General features: G+C 41.1%; 1 protein-coding gene across 1 annotated transcript in view; it reads left to right on the top strand.

The window, feature by feature from the left end:
* Positions 1 to 3,472: 3,472 nt before the first annotated feature.
* Positions 3,473 to 19,128, top strand: part of PRDM5 (PR/SET domain 5) — a 135,249-nt gene continuing 119,593 nt past the window's right edge. The window contains exons 1-3 of the mRNA XM_075287127.1: positions 3,473 to 3,743; positions 8,715 to 8,798; positions 15,444 to 15,566. Of these exons, the coding sequence (XP_075143228.1) occupies positions 3,651 to 3,743; positions 8,715 to 8,798; positions 15,444 to 15,566 (300 nt within the window). The 5' untranslated portion in view covers positions 3,473 to 3,650. The remainder of the gene's footprint in view (positions 3,744 to 8,714; positions 8,799 to 15,443; positions 15,567 to 19,128) is intronic.

Below are 19,128 nucleotides of genomic sequence, written 5' to 3'. Positions count from 1 at the left end.
AGACTTCTGGGTTCTGGGAAAGAGTTATTTTCAACTTAATGGACATCTCAAAACTGTCCACAATGGTACATTACAATGTCGTCTTTTTGGCCTCCACAATTCAAAATGAACTTTTTTTCTGAACAAAGCAAGTCTAACAAACTGAAGATAAAAGAAAATCCTATCAACTGATTTAAAATTATAATTTGCTATTTTTTAAGCTGCACATACCCCTTCCTCATATATGATGTACATATACATTATAATATTTGATGGAGATATGTCATACTTTTTTTTTCAGATGAAATAACTTTCAATATTAGACAAAGATAACCTGAGTGAATACAAAATGCAGTTTATCAATGATGATTTAATTTATATTGGGAAAAAAGCTATCCCCTTTTTTTGTTTTTCCACTTTTATCTTGTCAGTCAAAAAAAGTCTTGGCGATTATCAAGATTCTTTGTGGGAAATATGAGACGGGTCTTTGTATTATTAATGGTCAGCATTTGTATACACCTTGGTAACTCTCATTGATACCTTTTTTGCCTAGTCTCTCAATTATGATGAAATCATGAACACTGGCCTTAGAGGGTGCCTGAGTTTTTATGAAAAGTAGGGTTTTTTACATTTAATTCTGCCAGGTGTAACTGTACAAAAGCAAACAAAATATTAACCCAGTATAATCACAGTATGGAATACATATTTCTACGTTTTTATGGTTTGGATATGGGGATGCCTAATTTGTTTTATGTTTGTTTTTGTATACTCGTGATCTAGGGAAGGGGTAAGGGTGATTTGAAGTTTTAGATTTCTAAAATATTTTTTAAAACTTTTTTCATGTTTTCAACAATTTTGTTTTAACCCTCACAAGGGGTTTAAAGTGCTGTTAGATCGCCTGTCCCCTAGTCCACAATACAACTATATTATGACTATAGTCGGATCACTGTATAACTATTTTGGCCTGCCACAGGAAAGCCGCAAAAGTTATTTTCCTATCATAGGGTCCATTCACACGGAGTAACGTGCAGCCACAAAATCACGGCCGCAAAATAACGCGGCGTATACGATCCAGGCTCCCATTGAAATCAATGGGAGCTTTTATGGCACGCAAAGTCTCACACACCGTATACATGCCACATCACGCAGCACGTTACTCCGTGTAAATGGACCCATAGGCCTGAGAGCCAGAAGACTCCCAGCTACCATAGACACTGGACAGCCCCTGTGATCCTGTTATCTGGGAGTCATACCAGCAACATAATGATATATCAGCAAGTGTCGGACGGAAGTTTCGGAGACCCTAAGATGTATCAAATGCCTACAATCATAGAAGACTCTGATCGCAGGCATTATCACTGGGTCTCCATTGTGTAAAACAGCAGAGACCCTACAGTTATGGGCCTGCTCTGCTTCTGATCAGATGGACCCCACATTTAATGTGCCATAATTTGGCCTAGTAGTATAGTAGATGTCAGCAAGGGTTGATTACTTCATGTTTTAATCTGTTACTTGCCAATGGCAGAGAACAGGTTAATAGATGCTGCAATAGATTAAAGTAATTTGGCACCGATGTGCAGCAGTAATGACCCAGACGAGAGACAGAACTGCTGCATGCCTTTGTTAAATGACTTTAATGGATCCCAGCATCTGTTATCCAATGGCAGAGAGCAGGTTAACAGATGCTGTAATCATTTAACCCCTTTAAAAACACCCCCTAGCTGCAGTAGTATCCAAAAGTCTGTTCACAATGGCCCTGACAATGCAATATATTCAGGCCCTGACAATGCAGTGTATACCTTTTTTGCAAGATAAGTCTCCTCTGTTCTCAGACTGTGCTACTGTGAGCAGGCTCAGTGCACAGGGGCAGAGCTTAGATATCGAAATGCCAAGAAAAGTCTCATGTTAATTAATATACATAAGACTTTTTTCAGTGCGCAAAAATGCTTTTATAGGTGTTATTGCCACCTTTGCTTGACACTAACAGCCACGAGTGGTGACAGGACCTACCCAGCTGTTAACCACTTACATACTGGAGTCAATTGCAACTGTGGCATTTAAGGCATTATGGCGCATCTGCACCTTCATATTTGGATTAATCACTACTGTAGAATGCCATAACATGACATCAGAGGCTCCCAGGTATGTCTGTGCATAGCTTAAATGACATCCTTCTAGAGCCAGGGTATAATCGAAGTGCAGATTATATAATACTAGCCTCTGCCCGCGACTTCATCTGCGGGTTGTTGGAGTGGCTGACCTGCCTATATTTAGCAAATTGCTGCCGTCATTGCTTTTCCTGCTCCAGTGTTTTGGCAGCTCTTAAGCTGTCCTGCTGCTGAACTTGTTCCTCTGAGCATGCTTGTGATTGTTCTGGCATCTCAGCAGCTCGCTGGGACGCCATATAATGAGCATATTGTTGGTGTTGATGATCCGCCTGCTCCGGCTTTTCGACAGCTGTTGGCATCGATGATCTCCCTCAGCTCCACTTGAGGAGTCTGTGACTTCTGGCTTCCTTCATAGCTCTCATTGTTTGCGACAAATTAGATTCTCTTTTTCCATGTTTAAAATTGACAAACTGCCAATTTGGATTAAAGGTGATTGCCCATATCAGTGTGTCAGCAGTGCCTGGAGCAGATCAGATAATATGCAAATGTACACTGAGGGTGAGCGTGTGTTTACACAGAGAGATAACAGCCCTGGGACATGAGATAAGGCTGCTGCAGGAGCAGCGTAATATAGTATGTGAACATAAATTCATAACAGTCGTGAAGCCATGTCATTTACCGGGATAAAAAGTAGCCTATATTTTAATCGAGGTTACAATCGATCTATATGCCGAATTTCATTCAAATCCGTTCAGCCGTTTTTGCGTGATTGAGGAACAAACATCCAAACACACAAACATCCAGACTTTCACATTAGTAGGATTAGTAGGATAGGATTAGTAGGATTTATAATATTAGTAGGATAGGATTAGTAGGATAGGATAGGATTTCAGTGAAGAGCCATGATGTCATCTATTAGGAAGGTGTTGGGTGGACCCCTAGAACAAGTTCCTTTGGTGGGCATTCAGCACTTCAGTCCAACTCTGCCTATAGCTGTCCAATTTTGTGGCTCAGTCCATTCATACAAGTGTATATGTCATTGAAAAACATGGAGGGCACATGATACCAAGCGCCAGAGACATGTGGCACATTCATTGGAAACTTCTAAGACTCCTTAATAAAACAGCCAAGACAGTATAAAACTATAATAATGACAGCTTCAATATACAAACACCATGTACAGTAATATCCTGCCCATATAGTGATAGCGAGTGAAGTGTTTCTCTATGCTGGTAGAGAATTTCTCTTCAGAAGGCCTGTATTCGGTTGTGGGGGATGTTCCTTCCCCTGCTAAACATTTTAGAGGAATGCCGGGAGTTGTAGTTTGCTGGGAGTAAGGAGGGGGGAAAAGCCCACGTCACTACAGACTGCAAGCCCTCCCACAGCCCAGGAATGCAGGCATGAAATCCAGAATGAGAAAGGAACTACACAGCCACAGATAAGTAATAAAATGCAGACAAACACACTTTTATATAGTTACTAGTGAGGACCTGCCTAAGATGTTCTATTATTTACTTATTTACTGGTGCCCTGAATTCTTATTTAAATAGCAGAGCCATAAAGATGCTGGGCATGTATGTTCCAGACAGATTTTCTCTGAAGTCTTCCCAAGTCCAAGACGGGATGGGGATATACACAAGCAGGAGAGTGAAAAAGGTTTGTGTCCTTATGCATTAAATCCTTGGAGAGTCGTACAGAGTTAGTAGTTCCTTAGCCCTGAGAACAGGGTTACGCTGCCACATCTACACATGAAGAACACACAAGCTCAGTACTGTAAAGGCTCAGCCCTGCTCTTCATACACCTATCAGGCAAATATTCTCGCTGCATAGAGTGTAGCTTTGGGTGCAGATGTTCTAGCTGCAGCTTCTACTTATTACATTGTAGTGAATGGGAACAGAAGATACCATTCAAACTATACCGCACATTTTACATGTATATTAGCATATGCTATTAGTTGTGGATTGGTTGCAGTTTTGAGGTGGTTTTCTCTAGAGTACGGTCAATATAGAAAACCCACAGAAAAACTGCACACAAAAAAATCAATTGTCATTTTTTTTGTATAGAATCAGATCTCGGAACATTTACCTAAAACTCTTTTTAAAATGATCTTACCTCAACACTCACAGTTTTCTGAGAGTCCTGAATCCTCTTTATTGCTTGTGAAGGTACATCGGCTCATCTATATGAGCTGCAGCGCCTGGTACTGAAGCTCGGTCCACTTTAAACGAATTCAAGTGGTGGTGGTAACTAGCAGGGGTTTGATACACACTGTACAAAACATGGATGACATATGATAAGAAAAGGCTATTCATATTTAAACCACAGAAAACCATTCAGAAGTCTAAACTCTGCATTATCTTAAGGCAAGGGCCCCATGTGGCGTAAATGCTGCGGTTTGTCCACTGCGAAACGTTGCAGAAAAAGATGTGGTAACTTTACAGTCACTACAGTCTAACACATCCCATCCACACTGCGGAGAAATAGGCACAACTGACATACTGCAATTCCTAAAACTGTTTTGGTTTTGGAAATCACAGCATGCCAATTACACCTACAGAAAGACCAGCAGTTTCCCTATAGGTATAATAGGGTTTTCTGTGAAAAGCGCTGCAGGAAAAAACTTAAGGCCCTGTTCCCACGGAGTAACGCGCCGCTCATTCTGACACATAAACACGTGTCAGAGTGAGGCGCTTCAAAACAGATCCCATTGACTTCAATAGGTGCTGGCTTACGTGTGCTACACATTGAAATCAATGGGTTAAAAAGCCTCCCATTGATTTCAATGTGTAACGCACGTAAGCCGGCACCCATTGAAGTCAATGGGATCTGTTTTGAATCGCCTCACTCTGACACGTGTTTACGTGTCAGAATGAGCGGCGCGTTACTTCATGGGAACAGGCCCTAATGCGTTGCCGCTGTGTTTTTTCCTGCAGTGCTTTATTGCTGCAGCCTGCTATGTGGGGCTTTAGCTTAAAAGGGTTTTCCCACAATGGACATTTATTACCTGTCCACAGGACAGGTGCATAAGGATGAATTGTCACCAGATCTGAAAAGCCCAATGACATACATAATGGCTGAACAGATTTGGATAAACAAAATACCAAAATGCTCAGCGTAACAACATCTATCAGATGAGGTATGTCACTGGGATTTTTAGACCCAAAAACCGTTCCTCTTTAATGTCTACCACTGCAACCTCTAGTGTTCACTGCAGCCGGGTCCTGCACTACTTGTTCCCTCTCACCATAGTAATGGGAAGTTTGAATGGACTGGTTCCTGACTATGTACCCTGCCGCTCCATTCAATATGTTTGGCATTAATGAAAACAAAAAACTCTGCTATGTCAGTCAACCTCATGGATATTGAATTTAAAAGTAGAGGTATACTAAACCACCTCCAGTAGGATCCCTTTTGGAGTGATCAATTTTGGGTTCCAGTGCTGGAACTCCAGTGATCAGACATATATTGTAGAAAGGTGATAAATGTCACTTGAATGAAAAACTCTTTCAAGTTTCCATATATTCATGATAGCTGTAAACCCCAAAGTAAGAATACTAGCTCCAGTGTCAACACAGAGGGAACAAATCCTATGGAATTCCTGCATCTAAAGTGTAAAATATAGGGGAGAGCCAACAAATAAGCATACCAGAGATGGGCGAACTGCTTTGTCACAAGCAGGATTCGACCTGAATATTCCATATTGTTCAGTTTTTAATGAAACCAGACTAAGGGTGCATGCACACTACGTAACGCCGGGCGTGTATGAGAGCCGTACACGCCGGCGTTACAGCAGGGCTGCCGAACACTTCCCATTCACTTCAATGGGAGCGCTCGTAACAGCGGCGTTTACGAGCGCTCCCATTGAAGTGAATGGGAAGTGTTCGGCAGTCTGCTGTAATGCCGGCGTGTACGGCTCTCATACACGCCCGGCGTTACGTAGTGTGCATGCACCCTAATGCTGATTCATCTCAGATTAACTAAAATGGCTGCCACCACATGTATTGCGCATGAAAAATACAGAAAAGACACGTCTTGTGCATCACTATATCATTCTGACGCCACCTGACATTAGCCGACAGCCTCTCAAACAGCAGTCAGTGGAAGGTGGACACTCTGTAGAGCTGAGCTGACATCATATACACTATATAAGGTGCTGTAAGCATGAACATGAGGCATTGCAATGATGCATGACACAGAGAGACGAAAACCTTACAAATAGCAATAGAGCTAGAGAATCTTAGGAATAGGACAGTTTATTCAGATTTAAGCAATTACAGGCAGATATGTGATAGTAAGTGAGGGAACATATCTGTGCTGTTGTGTGACAGCAGTAGCCTGCAGTAATACAGACAAAGGACAGTTAACCCTTTAATTGCCAAATAATTTAATTTTGTCTAAGTCTGTTGTGCACTAGAGCAGTTTCATCTGTCTGCAGAGTGTTTAAACATTAGTTTTTACTGACAGTCAGTCTTGTTATTGAAAAATCTTTTTTTAAGGACTTGGTCTATCATACAATTCCATGTCACACTGCCACTTTTTTGCCACAGCTACCACCACTGTCACCACTCAACCACACGTCTTGTGGCCTGGTCCATCACGTTTCACTATCACATTGTTGGTGCCACAGTGTTGGCATCAAAAGAAGGAAACAATTTTGAATTTACAACTGCTCCCATAAATAATATATATATTTTTTTTTTATAGAAAAGCCAGTTCTTCATCACTTTTCTCCAAAATAACAACAAGCCTGTAACACAAATAATTAAAAAGGGCTAATTTTTCTACAAAACCAGTGGTGTAACTACCGCTATAGCAGCAGAGGCAGCTGCCACAGGGCCCGGGACATTAGGGGCCTGGTGACAGCTGCTACCGCTGCTATCATTATACTCGGGGGTCTTTTCGGACCCCTGAGTATAATGATTGGCAGACCGGGAGAGGTAAGAAATATAAAAAAACACTGTTACTTACCTCTCCACGATCCTGGCCAGGCCTCCTTCCTAACTGTCTGACATCTCTGACATCACATGAACCTGGCGTGCATCCCGGGTCATGTGATGTCCGACGTCATTGAAGAAGAACGGCAGCAGAGGCCGACAGCGTAGGAGCCGGGGTTCAGGTAAGGAACAGTTGTTTTTTATGTTTTTATTCCCTTGGATCTCCAATTATTATACTCTGGGGTCTGAAAAGACCCCAGAGTATAATAATTGTTTATGGGTATCCACAGTGGGATATAATACTGTGTGCAGGGGCCACTATGGGGCATAATACTGTGTGCAGGGGCCACTTTTGGGGATAATACTGTGTGTAAGGGCCACTGAGGGACATAATACTGTGTGCAGGGGCCACTATGGGGGATAATACTGTGTGCAGGGGCCACTATGGGGGATAATACTGTATGCAGGGGCCACTATGGGCGATAATACTGTGTGCAGGGCCCACTATGGGGGATAATACTGTGTGAAGGGGCCACTGAAGGGCATAATAGAGCGTCCAGGAATGCGTAGGGGGGTCGGTTGGGGGGGGCCATGTCAAAAGTTCACCACGGGGCCCCGCCATTTCTAGTTATGCCACTGTATATAACCATTGCTTTTTGTCGTATAACCACCCCGTCTGTCTAGAAAACCATGGGCAAACACCTTTCTTTCCCCAGAAAGGGTAATATTTAGAGCGTTTTAAATGTTAAAATGTGTAAAAGCGAGTGGTATAGCAGTGTATAGTTAAACCTGGAGTTTGTATCCGCTGCTTACCATTTGTTTTTTCATAGACATACATTTCACTGACACTTTGACATAACTTTTATCTGTGTTTGCGTTCGAGAGCTAGAGATAGGATAGATTCCTAGGATCCGTAACAGTGTTTTATACCTGAGCCACCCAAACCCGAAACAAAACTAATCTTGAGAGGTTTGCTCATCTCTAGTCAATACTAAACCTTACAAAAAAAGGACTTTGAGGCCTATAATATATGAAAGTAGTAAAAAAAAGTAGTAATAACATTTGTCCTGTTTGGAATTACCTTGTAACTGAGCAGTTTTGTGACAAAATCTTGATGTGTTAATAAAGATGGTATTGGATGGGGTCTAAAAAATTATATCCCATTAATTAAAAAACAAAGATTAGTTAGAACAAAGGGTTTGCTCAGCAGAGCTCTGTGCCCCTTTCCCTTTCCTCCTTTGGTTTTACCGTAGAAGACTCTGTTGGGCATCCAAGATTTCATTCTGGTCTTGAGTGGAGGAATCCAGCATTTGTTTTAGGCTGCATACACATGACAGACCTGTGCACACAGTCTGACTGGCAATCCTTATGCTTTAGTACTGCAAAACCATGTCTACAAATATAGATATGATAATGTTCATGGGAATACCCCTTTAAGGTATTCACATGTATGTATTCCAAACGTGGCAGCACTGGGCTGCTGTATAGTAGGGGGCAGCGATAAACTGCTCAAACCTCTCCCCAATCCTGTGATTGAATAAAGCATGTGGTTTTGTAGAATTGTGGCAAAAACTAGAACTCTCCATCACACTGCAGTTCTCATCTTGCAATGAGATTTTCACAAATATATACTCTGACATTTATTTTTGACTTTTTTGTATTGTAATTTTGCTGTTTCTCTTTTGGGATTAGGGTGAGAAGTTCGGTCCATTTGCTGGAGAAAAGAAGATTCCAAGTGAAGTGGATCAAATAATGGACAACAGATTAATGTGGGAGGTAGCAACATATCTGTTCCATTTTATGTTTTGTTATATTAGGATCCAGAAAAGAAAGATTTGCCAGCATCCAGCCATGGCTCAATATTATTCATGGTGTATTGTTATGTTTTAACTGGATTTATGGCATATTTTGGGGCTATGTGTTAAAGGTGTTGTCCAGTATTTACATCAATCTGTATGGAGGGAGGCTGGGTGTAAAATAAAAGGGACAGGTAAAAGGTCAATGACAGCTGAGGCCGCTGATTGTTGGCAGCAGTCACATGAGGCATCCAGGCACCACTGAGACTAGATGAACACCAAAGGCAGACATCGGAGCTCTAGGGAGAGGTGACAGGCTTTATTTTTTTATTTTACACCTCCCCTAGCCAATTTCTGGACAACCCCTTTAAATATATGTATATAATTAAAAGTGCTATGAGAAGATGTCACTTCCTTTATACAGACTGCATGACTGCATTACAAGTAATAGTTACATAGTAGATGAGTCCATCATGTCTAACCTAAATGTCCAGCCCCTTTGATTTTACACCCAACCTCCTTCTTCTACCTTTATTATTATTCTCCTACTTTTCTATTCCCTGACAACATTACTGAAATGATTTAGTTGTTTCTGACGTCAGTAGGGATTATCATAGTTATCGTATTCTTTTTCTATAATTCTAGGATGATATGTAAACATTTTAGGATGGAACTTTGACATTGTGAGCAGAACAGATATGATTACAGGAGAAAATGAGATATAACATGGTCAGTTTTCACTTAATCTCTAATAATATTGATTTTGTTAAATTATACCAGAGATAATGAGATTTTCTTCCTCTCAGGGAATCTATATTCTCTGCCAGCATTAAGACCTACTTAGGCTAATTTCATGGAAGCTCTGTTCATACAAGCAATCATTTCCAGTCTTACACTGTGTAAAGACTGTTGGGAAGGAAACATACATATTCTCATGTACAGTATAATGCTCAGCACATGAATACAAGGCTTTCTGTAAGGTCAGGGATGAAACTACCACTGGGTCTGAGCTTGTATGTAGTGTAGATATATATTGGTTGTTTCTTCAGCTTTCTTGTGAAACTCCATCATGTAAAATGAAGAACCTAACCACATAGGTATTGATATAAGATAAGATAAGATAATCCTTTAATAGTCCCACAGTGGGGAAATTTCAGTATGTTTGGAGGAGTGAGATAAAAGGCAGCCTGACACTATCCCTAGGATAGGTCATAAGTATCATATTAGTGGGGGTCTTCCCACAGCGATGGGGGCGGGCCCCAGCGCTCAAACAGCAATGGGGGCGTCCCCACCGCTGCCAGAGAAGTGTGTCCAAGCTCTGCCTCCTTCTTTATCCGCCGCGTCATCTTCAATCTCTTCTTCCGCCGCAGGCTCGTAACTTCTAGCAGAGCAGAGCAAACTGTGCAGGCACACAGGCCACGGGAAAATGGCCGCTAACAATACTGTGCAAGTGGCCATTTTCCCGTGGCCTGTGCGCCTGTGCAGTCTGCTCTGCTCTGCTCAAGGCCCAAGGCCTAGAAGTTACGAGCCTGCACTGGAAGAAGACATTGAAGATGACACTGCGGACGAAGAAGGAGGCGGCGCTTGGAGACACTTCTCTGGCAGCGGTGGGAACGCCCCTTTCGCTGTTTGAGCGCTGGGGCCTGCCCCCATCGCTGCGGGAGAACTCATTTGCATACCGGTGAAAACCGGTATTTCTAAGGAACGGCGCGGCGGAGACCACGTCTAAAGGTAAGAGACGAATAGCCTTTCTAAAGGCTATTCCGACTTCTTATCCACAAAAAAAGGTTTTAATTGTAGAATCCATTTAAGATAAGACTGCAAGTCACTCCACTTATATTGTAGTGCTTAACGGGGTTTCCCCACCTCAGTGTTTCAGCTTTGCCTGCTGTGTCTTCTTCTCACTTCTTATATTTCTCTGCCCCCCTCCTCTTGCTGGACGGACCTGAGAAGTATCAAAATACTTATGCAGATCAGATAATATGCAGATGCTTGTAGAGAAGAATTGTATGTGTTATTTGTGTGTTTACATAGAGAGATAACAGACTGGGTTTTATCAGTAAACTGCAATTAGCTGAACTGATTGTCCTGCCAGCAAGAGCAGTGAGTGATATCACTTGTTCTATCTCACAGGTCCGTGGTTATAGCAACGCTGTGAAAGCAATGGGAGGAATAAGTTCACATATCAGGCAAACAAAGCAGAATTTCTAAAGCAATATATTTAGTAAAAGTCTTCAATTTACATAAACTACCAGTATAGATAGGATCCTTAAGATGGGGCAACCCCTTTAAGCAGAGTTCCTCCACGTAATAAATCTTTTATCATAAGCTCAGCATTCAGGTGTAGATTGATGTTCAATGTGATATTTATTAGTAGAAATAGAAATAGAATGGTACAGAATGTGAGGTTTATGTCGATTATGTGAAACCTTCACCTTCATCACACTACAAGTAAAATACAAATAGTGTATAACTTACATAGTCAAAGTATATGCAATGAATATTGTCACTCACTGTCTTTCACCACCAAAACAAAGTTGTCAGCTCATTTTTCACCACCTCTGCCAAGCCCAACTCTTTTCATCATTTAATAATTGAAAGATTTTCTGTAGCTCCCCAGCAATAAGGGCTCTTGTGTTTTCTGCTTCATATTCTATTTAGGTTCTGTACTGTCAGGAGGGTGGTTGTAGCCTGGAGTAGGCAGGGGGTGTGATTCTAAGTTCTGACCCTATTCACCTCTTATCTAGGCTCTGAAAGCATGCCTCCTTGTCCGACACTTCCCATCTGACTGTGCAGAGCCTAAACTGCACAAGAGTCAGTGTAGCAGCACCTATTAACCGATGCTAAGACCTGTAGTTGGTGGAGGTAGTGAAAGGTCCTTTCATAACATGAGGACCTCTATAACATTATTTATTTATTTATTTATTTTACCAGCGAAAACATTGTCATGCCCGTGCCTTACCACCCAATTTCCCATATACACAAAGTTTTTGTTTATGTCCCTGTAGCAAGTGATACATCCAGTCTTTCCTGGTGTACAGTACACATGTAACACACATACAGTCTATATGTACAGAACTATATCTTCCAGTTTGTTATATTGCTATTTCAAGCCTTATGAATTATGGCTTTACGAAAAAGTGTACAAAGCCTATCATTTTAGGATAGTTTGCGTAGGGCCTGAAGAGGTTGCCTTTTAACTTTAGTACAGAGGACCATTATGTTAATGTCTTATATGTTAATATAGTTTACATAAACAAATTATGTATCCTGCAGAAGATCAAAGGACATATGAGGAGCAATACATGACTCAGGCCGGCACCTGATTGTTACTTGTATCTGTAATGTTGATATAGTCTGTTGTTTAAGGCAAATATTTGATATTGTAAGATGGTTCAACGCTCGGTTACTCGTCTCTCTTTGATGTTTGCCAGATGCACTGAAAATCCTAACTGAAGCCGAAATGTAGCCATCTGCGTAATTATCCTTTTATTTTGTGGTTTATATGATTATTATTACAGTTACTCCCTTTAATACTGCACCACGGTTATAGGAAGTGTTATGGGGTATGCCCTCAAACAATACATGGCTTTTTAATAAATAAAATCCACTAAACACAGGGACATTGAAACTTGTGATCTGTTAATATGGTTAGTACAAATATAGTATAATTCATAAGTAAAAATATTTTCTAATAAAGAAAAAAAATCTACAGAGCAGATTTATCAAGTCCCTATACAACTTTTGTGGCATAAAAAAGTTCTTGGGATTCCAACTTTTTATGTTGGAATCTTAATATAAAAAAAGAAAAGCTTATATGGTGTGTCACTCAGGGACATAGCTAAAGAGTTTGCATAGGTGGAAGGCCCAAGATCAACGAAGGCCATAAGGGGAGATATTTTTGTTAGAAATAGTATGGGATAGATGGGGAGACCTGTAGATTTTGCTCTGTGGCCCAGGAGATTCAGGACAAATAAGATAACAGACAGGGGCAACTGAACATGGAGGGGTAAGTAGCCTTTGGCACCATCATGAGAGCAGTCAGGGAGTTCCCGTTATACACCTCCATCAGCAGAGATCTGTACTCATCTATGCTGCCTGTTGAGGTCACTGTACTGAACACTCCAGGCAGCAGAGATGAGTGCAGATCTCTGCTGACGGAAGTGTATTACTTTTATATGGGAGACAGTATTTGGGGAATCAGTCTTTCCCCAACTGCTGTCATGAGGCTGGAGTGGAGACCTCATAGGGGTTATTCCAGTTACCTTTTAGTAAGGATCTATCCTAAGGATAGGTCATTATTAATAATAATAATAATAATAATAATACATTTTATTTATGTAGCGCCAACATATTCCGCACAACTGTATAATTTCTAGAGTTCAAGTACAGATAAAAAGATACATTAAAAAGAAATAGTCACTTCACACAATGGGACTGAGGGCCCTGCTCGCAAGAGCTTACCATCTATGAGGTAGAGGGGGTGATACAAGAGGTAGCAGGGGCGGCATTGGCGGTAGCATTGCTTATACAGTGGTCAGACAATGTTGTAATAGAAGTTACTGTCATTACACAAACATATAACTGTATGAGCTGTCACCAGTCAACGTGCAGATGGTGCCTGCACATATAAAGTTAGCCTGAAACGGCATCATATCATGTGGGGTAATGTGGGAGCGGGAACAGAGGAGGTTTTTTTTAGGGATTCTAATCACAGTATGAAAGGGTTTACATTAGGAATTGTGATAGGTCTGTCATCAAGGCCTGTCACTTGCGATCACTACTAATTATCTGTTGGAAGCAACTGTGGTCCTTGTGCAACCACCATGACTCCTTCACTATTTACATTACACATCTGTATTATAGCAGCCAAGTGATGTTATTATAGCTTGCTGTTACATTGCAGGCTCCTTATAAAACAGACAGAGTGTGATGTAAATAGCGAACGGGTCTTGGCGTTTGCACCAGTTCCATGGTCCCTTGAAATATGTATCCCCACTAATCGCTTATTGATGGCCTAACTTGAGAATAGATTATCAATACACATGAACTGAAATACCCAATTAAAGGCGTTATCCACCTTTTAAAAACTGATGATCTGTCTTTAAAATAAGCCATCAGGGGGTGTCTGACTATTAGGACTAGAGATGAGAGAACACTATTCGAAACAGCCGTTTTGAATAGCATGCTCCCATAGAAATGAATGGACGTAGCCAGCACGCTGGGGGGTTAAGCGGCCGGCCGCCGGCAAAGTCTCCGTGCCGGCCACTTCCATTCATTTGTATGGGAGCGTGCTATTCGAAAAGGCTGTTTCGAATAGTGTTCGCTCATCTCTAGTTAGGACTCCCGCAGTTCAGCTGTATCCCAGAGCATGCAGCATTGTGTACATGTTGCATGCTGCACTGTTCTCTCACTGCATCACTTGATAGCAGCTTCACTATAGTGGGCACTATATTTGTATCCCTTTCAAGTCTAGGAATGGAGTAGGGGGTGCCAATTATATCTTCAACTTTGTTGTCAATGTACTTGCAGGGCACATCATCAATAATGGTGGTCATACCCATTAAATGAATAGCTGTCTGGTGGACGATTGCCTTTTTTTTTTTTTTTTTTTTGTATATTTGTAAATTTTAACAGCCTTTGGCCACTTTAATTAAAACTAGCTATACATTAGTAATGACACGGAAAAAAATATCTTTCTGGAAGATAACATTTGTGGATGAAAGACCTTTCATTAAAAAAGTGAATGTAATGTCCTTTCATTAAAAAAATGGAATTCAAGTTTCAAACATGGCGTGTCATCGGTGATAGCATGTCATTGTTCAATTAAAATAATCATTTGTTGTTTACTGGTTCATTTTCATAAACTTTAGTCTAATCTGTATGGACATGTTTAACAAATTCTGCCATTACAGTTGCTTATTCCCTATCCACAGGATAGGGGATAAGTTTCAGAGCATTGAAAATGGGGGTCCATAAATTCCCCTGAAGCCCCTTTATGACTGAAGCGCCGATGCGATTGAATACCGACATTACATTCACTTAAATGTGGCTGCTGGAAATTGCAGCCACATTGAAGTGAATGGAGCATCGTCCACACAAGTGCAATGGTGCTTCATTCATAAGGAGACTTTATCACAAGGAGACTTCGATTCTCCTGACTGCTGTGGGTCCTTGCGATTGGATCTCCAGCAATCTGACACTTATCCCCTATATAGGAAATTGGCCATGAAACATCACAGAAGACCTTATGATAGGAAATCATGGATATATGGATATATTCAGATCCAGTGGGTGACTAAATACAGACTTAAGCGCCTCTTTTGTTTTGCAGTCTGAAACAGATGAAGTATGAATAGTGGGGCCGGTTCATGTAGATGTGCCTGGCATATGTTTGTAAAAGTTTTATTTAACTTCTTTTCAATACTAAGTAGTTTTGTTTGCCTTCCTTGTTTTATTGAGAAAGAAGATAAGACCTCATTTCTTAAATGACCAAATATTCTCACGGTGTATCCAAATGCCATGAAAATTGTTAATAGGTCTTTTAGGAGTTGTGTACATAGTTTGTTTTGTCAGTGGTTCTCCATTTTTCTTTTCTAAAGGCATACTCTTTTTTACTCTTCAGGTCCGGGGGAACAAAGGGGAAGTACTGTATATCTTAGATGCCACAAATCCACGCCACTCCAATTGGTTACGCTTTGTCCATGAGGCACCGTCCCAGGAGCAAAAGAACTTGGCAGCTATTCAGGTTACGTTTCTTAACTGCGTTGAAACAATTGTGTGTATAACTTAAAAACAACTTGCAACTCCACAAACCATTCTTTCAGTAACTTGTGATATATTATACAGTATTCCTACACCAACTTACAAGTTTAGCTCTAGTGAGGTCTGCTGGGAAATGTAACATAACTGAGTATGTCCTGATAGTACATCAGGTGATGTCACCTGACTCCTGTATCTATTACCTTTGTTAAGGTCTTGGAAAGGAATGTGCTAATAAATTCTCCTTGATGGAAAAGGGAAACAAGCACTAGCAGCATCTTTTTAAGGTATTTATGTATATAGATAGAGGTCTGCCTGAAACCTAGGAGTATAATCTGGGAATAAAGCCAATCCAGAAAATCTCCATCAACTGGAAGAGGAACCCATTTTCAAACAGCATTTTGGCTAAGGCCTCTCATAGCAGGCCACAGAAAGTGATGCGAGAAAAAAACACAGCTAGCGTTTACATAGGTATTATTGAAGTTATGAGCAAATACAGTTCAAAACTCGGATAGACAATGTTAATTCCAGAAACCAGGTTCTACTAGAAACTATGGTCTAACACATCCAAGCACCCTGTATCTCACAATAGAGCCAAGTCCAGCCTCTGGGTGTATTCACCAGAACCCCTGGTGGTGAGGTTGAACTTGGCAGATTCCTTCAGCCTGAGTTAGCAGCTATTGAGCGGGTACAGCAGGCTCAGCGCATCATGGGTAACAGCATTTATCTTTATTTTAGTAAATGATGGGTAATGTATTTACAAATATATATATATCTATACAGGGTGTCACAAAAAATTTATACACATTTTAGCAGCTGATAACTCAATTATATTATAATATATATAATTTAAATGTAAAAAATGATTACTAGGTTCTGGAAAAACTGAGATTTCCTTTAATGAACATAACAACAAACTAGCTAATAATACACATTCAGTTTCCTTCCATGTTTAAAACATCCAGTTACCCTAATGTTATATAACCAGACTATCACAGAACACCAGGCAGAAATGGAAGAACTCTTATAAATTGAGAGGGCACTAGATAAGCTACTTATTAGAATTTACATATTACTGAACTGTTTGGTGAACACAGCAAATCTATTAAAATCCTTGTAACTACAAAGGGAAGATTAAATTGTAAAAGAACACAAATTGTAAATTGGAGATAGAATTTGTGTCAAGGATACACTGAGGACAGAATTAGGCTGTCTGCTTGATGTGTTTTTCTTTTAAAGGATGGTAAAATCCAGCTTTTTAAGGTTATCATACATACAGGAAACATTTCTTTCTTGGTGCGTTGTTTGATAGTATTAACTTCAGTTAAACTTTGGGTGACTAGACATCCATTGAAAATATAAAGTAAAAATAACACTACTTGTGAACATTATATGGGGTTATTTTAAGGGGGTATGTCACCTGGAAACTGGATGTTAAACCAGTCGCAGGCCATTGTAGAGGGCATTTTACTGAGATTGAGAAATGGTGTTAAAGTAGTGTTTTAGAGTCTGGTTTTCCAGGGGCCAGTCCAAGACTGGGTTTACAAGTTCCCTCATCCAGTCAAACGCTCTATGATCCCAGCCCCCGACATCCTGACTTTTTTTTAAAGATCTCTGTACGAGCAAGTAACATAGGGCCAAGTGGTGAAAAAAGTCATGGAAGGCTGTGTCTCTGACTCTACTTTCTACTCCTTCTTCTCCTATGCACATCTTGTACCAGGACTCAAATGGAGCTAGGACACAGTAAACTATTAGCCATCTTGGTGGACAGCATCACCATTGGGAAAAGTAGGATCTAGTGTTCTCTATATCAAAAGCTAGGCAGTCACCCCACTTATTGAATGACCTTTGCTTCCTAATTCAATGCATGCCATACTTCATTTCTGCCCTTAGTGGCCTGACATCACTTGAAGCAAGTGAAGTGCAGCCTAAACCTGTCTTAATACAGTATGTCTTATTCTGCCAAGTATGCGTGCTCACAAGCAAAGAGTATCAACTTCATTCAGTCCTATCATGTGGCACAGGGAGTACACGGAGAGTCAGAGTTCTCTTACTTGTGCCATGGAGGTTAGACCGTACAGATTCTCAGCTGTGGTGTGTCCATTGTTCAAGAGGAGAGTCCTGGTGCATTATTATAAGGCAGTGGGTGCCAGTTTGTCTTACCTGTGTTGTGTCGGCAGATTATAGTATGCGGTGTTGGATGGATTGTGTGGACAGCCTCTGCCTGTCTGATGTGGGATGCAATGAGCAGAATCCCAAGAGGCCTTGTTCAATGCACAATGTTGTATAGAAGCTGCAAGATCTAACTAAGTCAATATGATTTGTAATACAAATGTTTTCCTTATGTGTCTTGTGTGTACCTATTTTTGTGACATTTATAATTAGATACAGGTACAAGGAGAGCGGAGCTTGGTAGAAAGGTGAGTTATTGTATCTGAGAGCTCACAGGAGGGATTCAATATATGCTAAAGTAATCCAGTAGTTACAGGAAGTCAATCACACTGGTAAAATTGTCATCGTGTCTACACAGAAGAGCAAGCTCTTAACTGGTGGTCAGACAAGGAAAATATGACATCGCTGCCTGTAATTACAGGGTTCAGAATGTTTAGATACCAATAGTCTGAAAAGAAACACTTTAATATTCATTATTCACTGAAACCATTGGGTGCCTGACACCCAGAATCACCACTGATCGACTGATAGCATGTAAAGCTTGGAGTAACACAGCGCATATAGCCAGAAATATGCAGCACCATTCACTATGTAGTGGATAGGATTGCCAGGATTGGGACCTCTAATGATCTGATATTGATGATTTGTCCTCAGCATACTGTTGATCCATGCTGGTGAACCCATGGCACGCATGCCAGAAGGGGCATTCATAGCCCTCTCTGTTGGCACGCACACCGTCACCCTATCCAGACTCCCCGATTGCTCACTAATGGGGAATGCGGTACAGGATTCCCCATTAGTGAGCGGGTGCTTCTGTCATCTGTATGTGCAAATGCACATACAGATGAAAACTGTTAGTGTAGGCCGCAGTACCATGGCTTGCACTGATAGCAGAGTGTGACCCCTGCCCCAAAGCAGGTGCAATGATGTAATTCATCATTGCCAGCGGTGATAGCAGAAGTAGGACCCTTCATTGGCTCTTTGTGATAGGTAAGGTAGGCAGCATATAATACTGCGTGGGGGCCCACTGTGGACCATATAATACAGTGTGAAGGCCCACTGTGGAGCATATATAACTATATGGGGTGTCCATTGTGGAGCATATAATACTGTGTGGGGGCTCCTGTGGAGCAGATAATACTTTGTGGTGGCCCATTGTGGAGCATATATTGCTGCGTGTGGGCTACCGTGGAGCATATAATACTTGGTGGGGGCCCACTGTGGAGAATATAATACTGCCTGTTTGGGAGCCACTGCGGAGTATATAATACTGTGTTGGACCCACTGTGAAGTAGACAATACTGTGTGGGGGATCACTGTGGAGCGTATAATACTGTGTGGGGGCCACTGTGGAGCATATAATTTTGTGTGTGGGC

Source organism: Leptodactylus fuscus, chromosome 1 (genome assembly GCF_031893055.1).
Source record: "Leptodactylus fuscus isolate aLepFus1 chromosome 1, aLepFus1.hap2, whole genome shotgun sequence".
Lineage (NCBI taxonomy): Eukaryota > Metazoa > Chordata > Amphibia > Anura > Leptodactylidae > Leptodactylus > Leptodactylus fuscus.
This window is presented reverse-complemented; position numbering and strand designations above follow the sequence as displayed.